The sequence below is a fragment of the Trachymyrmex septentrionalis genome, unplaced genomic scaffold (assembly GCF_001594115.1).
Source record: "Trachymyrmex septentrionalis isolate Tsep2-gDNA-1 unplaced genomic scaffold, Tsep1.0 scaffold2, whole genome shotgun sequence".
NCBI lineage: Eukaryota > Metazoa > Arthropoda > Insecta > Hymenoptera > Formicidae > Trachymyrmex > Trachymyrmex septentrionalis.
In genome coordinates this window covers 2,510,754-2,514,604 of record NW_017305179.1, presented here as the reverse complement: position 1 = coordinate 2,514,604, position 3,851 = coordinate 2,510,754, and the positions used below count along the sequence as shown (strand labels likewise).

The following is a 3,851-nucleotide window of genomic DNA, read 5'->3' as shown; positions in this document are numbered from 1 at the left end:
TTTTTTTTCTAATGTCTAAAGATCTTTAAACATTATAGCGCAAAGCGCAAGCTGAGAATACATTGACAGAGCAGTTGCAGATAATTAATAAAAAGTAAATCACACAACAGAATAAAAAGAATTACTAAGAGAGTAAAAGAAAAATTATTTGCCAATTTCTTTGTAGCTTTACCTGATCGCCTGGCTTAATGTTTTTCTTTAGTTTCATAAAATGTTTGGTGAATCGCTTGGGTTGAAGATCCCTTTCGTCTGGTGGAACTTTTTTCAGCCAGGGTTTTTCGCCAGCATCGAGAAATATGATGGAAGGTGCGTAAAAACGGGCCACTTTAGAAATTATATCGATGAGTTTCTGTTCCTCGCCTACATATTGATTAGCTAAAACAGGTGCTGATACGTCGAAAAGTAACGCGCCGATCTAAGAAAGTTCAAAGAGATCATAAATACATAGACGGGAGGAATATTAATACAGTCTATTTTAATTATGGTATTATCATCATAATATTGTATTACAAAGAATTGAAAAATTATCGTATGTCGTACTATATATATGTATATATAACATATTTTGAATATCTTTTGACATAATGGTTCACATGGGAAGGTACATAATCGAGACAAAGATCACCTCTGAGCAGATAGCATTCACAAGCGAGGTTTTTCCGGTTGCTGGTAATCCATAGATGCACACAGAACGTATGAGCGGTGCAAGTTGATGTGTCTCCTTGGAAATTAAAGGCAATATGCAGTACTCTAAGACGAGCTGCTTTACTTCTCCGAGTCGATGCTTGTGATCCCGGAGCTCGCGACGTGCCTCGTAATTTTGATAGGATAGATCACCAAACCAATCGCGTAAAAGAATGGTTTGGTAGTCCCTAATGATTTTAGCTTGTAGAAGCTCGCTAAAGAGATTCTTAATGACCACATCCTTTAAAAGGATGTCTTTCTTCGTTTTCTTTCTGTCGATCGTTCCTGTCATAATAATTAATCAAAATTCACATTTTTATTTAGATAATAAGTGCAAAAGTTTTAATTATTAAGTTGTATCGATTACTTTTATTCATTGTTGGAATCTTGAATTTCGGCTCGTCATCTGCATGATCCTTCAACAATGCCTTGTTTAGTAATTTCAATTCGGCCCTCATCAATTCATCTACTATCTCTCTCATTTCTAACTGCAACTCGTAACAAAGTTTCTCAGTGATTACATCCAAATATTCTTGTTCTAAATATTTTTCGTCGCGAAAGCTCCAATTTCGAATGAAATCGCTGTTTGCTTCCTCTAAGCAGGACAAAGTATCTGTTTGCGGCATTTTCCAACCAGCTTCGCCCTTGATAGGTTCAACTAGAGATTTCTCTATTTCCTTGGCTTTTTTCTCTTTTTCCTTGGCTTTTTTCTCTTTTTCTAATTTTTCCATTAAATATTCCTCTGGCGTCAAGGTCTGCCCGGTCACGATCAGTACACTGCCACCCAAATTCGCAGCTGGAAACACATCGTAATGTCCTAATGCGTTGTACCAAACGACGAACCATTCATGAATTTCGTCAGTGATATCCTCCATTAATCCCGGACCTCTGATTTTCAGGAGCTTTTGGGAATTAATTATTTTTTAATCTTATACACTTATTATTTTTTGTTTTTTAATTTATTATCTTTCTCTTATATTTTTTTTCTTTCACAATAATACAATGTAAATCACGAATTCTATTTGAAAAATTTACCTTTGTACGTTCGTCACTGTTTGCTTTCTTCATGCGTTCATCGAATACGGGCATCAGAGCACGTCGTCGCTGAAAGTTATCATCATCCTTTGCGATTGTCTTGTTGTATCGCCAGCTTGGTGTAGTCATACCCAAAGCTTCTTCGAGACGTGCAATTCGTTTTTTCATAGCTATTCTAGCGGCATAACGTCGCCATGCACGTTGTATCGTAACTGTTGATTTGATGTATTTGGCGAAATCTATTTTTTTCGGTATTATTTCTCCGTGTCTCACTTTTTTGTTGTAATCGTATATACGTTCCGCTTAAAAATTAGCATCAATCATAATTAATAGGCAAACGTAATAATAAATGTTATAATAGATATATATATCATATTCAATACCATTTTCTTTCATATGAGAGTGTCTCACTTAAAAAATTTTATTCTAATGAAATTATTTATTTATTTATTTTTTTCTTGCGAATATACCATCTACACCGTGGATGCGTCCCTTTCTGGCTCTCTCATGACTCTGTATCAATATCATTGCGTCATGCATAGCTTTTTCAGCAGCAAGCTTCGCTTCTCGGGCGGCTTTTTCCAAAGGCGATTCCTGGATTAATTCTGCTTGCGATGGTGGTACGATGCGCATTTTTCGTCGAGCGCGTTTCTTCAACATCTCATCTTCCACCTCGGTCGTACTCTCAACCTGTGAAAGACGGCGTTCTATCGTCGGTGGTACTAGATAAATTTCAAAAATGTATTTAAACTTTTAAATTAAATTGTTAAACGTAAATTATTGTATTAATTACTTCAACATTTTAATAAAATTTTATTATCAATTTAAAAAAACCTATGAATCGATTGCAAACCTTCATCAAGAGCACTCTCCATCAACTCTTGAATAAACTTTCTGCGTTCCTCTACTCGTTCTCGACCAGACACTGATGCAAGTAGCTCGATGTCATCTGGTGTGAATTTCATTTGATTCAAAATATCGTCAGGCCATCTATGCAAACAATATTTCTTTGTAAATTAGAGCATAAATTGATGATTGAGCAATGAAAAACGTACTGATAATCTCTATTATTATCCATCGCCACAATTTCCTTTTTGTATTCTAGCATACGACCGATAGCACAATTTAACATCTTCTTAACTAATTCCCGTTTCTGCGTCTGGACCATTTGATCGTAACACATGAGGAGTCTTCTTACAATATTACGATATCTATACAAATATTAATTTAAATGATTAATGATTTCATAAGAAAGGATTAGTAGCATATCGTGTATTATTTATATCATAATTAAATTAATAAAATAATTAAATTTATTGTATACACGTACGCGAGGTGTTTTTATAAAATTAATTCGAACACATGCCTCAAATACATAGATAACGCAGAATATAAAGCAACTTTTTGTTTTAATGGTGCGCTTTTTTGCAATTCTCTTTCGAGTTTTAACAGCTTTTCCAGGTCGCTTCTCGTGATAAGCCATAACTGGTTATAATAAACGTCAGACATTGAATTTAAATATGCTTTTCATTGATATTATAGAATTTTATTATTTATCCTCGAAAAATTTGGAACTTGAGTCATTTCTAAACCATGGTTAGTGACCGACGTTTTAAGAATGAATTTGCGTACATTAACTAAAAACAAAATCGAAATATTTTAATTTGCAGTATTACTTATTGTCAGAAAAAGAAATTTTTTTCTATATATGATAAACAATCATAAAGGCAATATACCTATCACATCTCTTTTCAGAATGCCGAAATTATTTCGAGATCTACTCGTCTTAACATTGATAATGACAGCGTCATGTCTCGACGCAACAGAGGACAATGTCACAACGACAATGGAGTCGATTACATTGATGGCAACATCGACGGCTACATTCATAAAGACGACGACCACCGAAGAAAATGCATTGTTGCCGTTGGCGACTACGACAACGCAAGACAATGGCATCCCGAAAAATCTATCCCACGCATCACCATCACTGTCGTCGTCGCTGTCATCTTTCTCTGACACTATGTGGAAATGTCCAAATATCACAAAAGCAGGCGTAGAATGTTCTTGTGACTTTCCACATACGCTCAGATGCGCCGGTGATAGAACGGCATTGCAGGTAATTAATTTTG

At 35.1% G+C, this 3,851-nt stretch overlaps 2 protein-coding genes across 2 annotated transcripts in view; one reads left to right on the top strand and one right to left on the bottom strand.

Annotated features, from left to right (window-relative positions):
- The window catches only part of LOC108747315 (IQ and AAA domain-containing protein 1-like), a 6,185-nt gene extending 2,665 nt beyond the window's left edge, over nucleotides 1–3,520 (bottom strand). The window contains exons 1-9 of the mRNA XM_018484704.1: nucleotides 3,456–3,520; nucleotides 3,086–3,356; nucleotides 2,775–2,930; nucleotides 2,573–2,709; nucleotides 2,190–2,441; nucleotides 1,720–2,021; nucleotides 1,052–1,586; nucleotides 626–969; nucleotides 173–415 (exon numbers count right to left, since the gene is read on the bottom strand). Coding sequence (XP_018340206.1) covers nucleotides 173–415; nucleotides 626–969; nucleotides 1,052–1,586; nucleotides 1,720–2,021; nucleotides 2,190–2,441; nucleotides 2,573–2,709; nucleotides 2,775–2,930; nucleotides 3,086–3,228 — 2,112 coding nt within the window. The 5' untranslated portion in view covers nucleotides 3,229–3,356; nucleotides 3,456–3,520. The remainder of the gene's footprint in view (nucleotides 1–172; nucleotides 416–625; nucleotides 970–1,051; nucleotides 1,587–1,719; nucleotides 2,022–2,189; nucleotides 2,442–2,572; nucleotides 2,710–2,774; nucleotides 2,931–3,085; nucleotides 3,357–3,455) is intronic.
- Nucleotides 1–3,851, top strand: part of LOC108747481 — a 9,205-nt gene that overhangs the window by 2,164 nt on the left and 3,190 nt on the right. The window contains exon 2 of the mRNA XM_018484986.1: nucleotides 3,475–3,838. Coding sequence (XP_018340488.1) covers nucleotides 3,476–3,838 — 363 coding nt within the window. The 5' untranslated portion in view covers nucleotide 3,475. The remainder of the gene's footprint in view (nucleotides 1–3,474; nucleotides 3,839–3,851) is intronic.